At 60.5% G+C, this 370-nt stretch overlaps 1 protein-coding gene across 1 annotated transcript in view; it reads left to right on the top strand.

Annotated features, from left to right (window-relative positions):
- The window catches only part of EMH_0071370 (uncharacterized protein), a gene marked incomplete at both ends in the record, with an annotated part of 1,548 nt that overhangs the window by 791 nt on the left and 387 nt on the right, over positions 1 to 370 (top strand). The window contains one exon of the mRNA XM_013499090.1: positions 3 to 370. Within this exon, the coding sequence (XP_013354544.1) occupies positions 3 to 370 (368 nt within the window). The remainder of the gene's footprint in view (positions 1 to 2) is intronic.

Raw genomic sequence — 370 nt, 5'->3', positions numbered from 1 at the left:
AGCAAGAGCCTACAGCAGTGCTGCGCGGCTGCTGCCTGCAGCAGCAGCAGCAGCACCAGGAGCAGCAGCAGCAGGAGCAGCAGCTGCTGCTGCTGCTGCTGCTGAGGCCCCGCACAAGTGCAGCAACGCAGCGGTTCGTCAGCAACCAGCGCCTGCAGCAGCAACAGCAGCAGCAACAACAAGCGACCCCCCAGCAGCAGCAGCAGCAGCAGCAACAGCAGCAGCAGCAGCAGCAGCTCCAGTTATTGATATTGCTGCTGCTGCAGATGAAGCAGCAGCAGCAGCAGTTGCTGCTGCTGCTGTTGCTGGTACCCGCGTTGCTGCAGCAATTATAAGAAACGTCGAGTCTGCTGCTAAGCCAACACGGGAT

This window comes from Eimeria mitis, genomic scaffold (genome assembly GCF_000499745.2).
Source record: "Eimeria mitis Houghton genomic scaffold, Emh_scaff3983, whole genome shotgun sequence".
Classification (NCBI taxonomy): domain Eukaryota; phylum Apicomplexa; class Conoidasida; order Eucoccidiorida; family Eimeriidae; genus Eimeria; species Eimeria mitis.
Note: the sequence above shows the minus strand (reverse complement) of the source record. Positions and strands in the feature narration are given on the sequence as shown.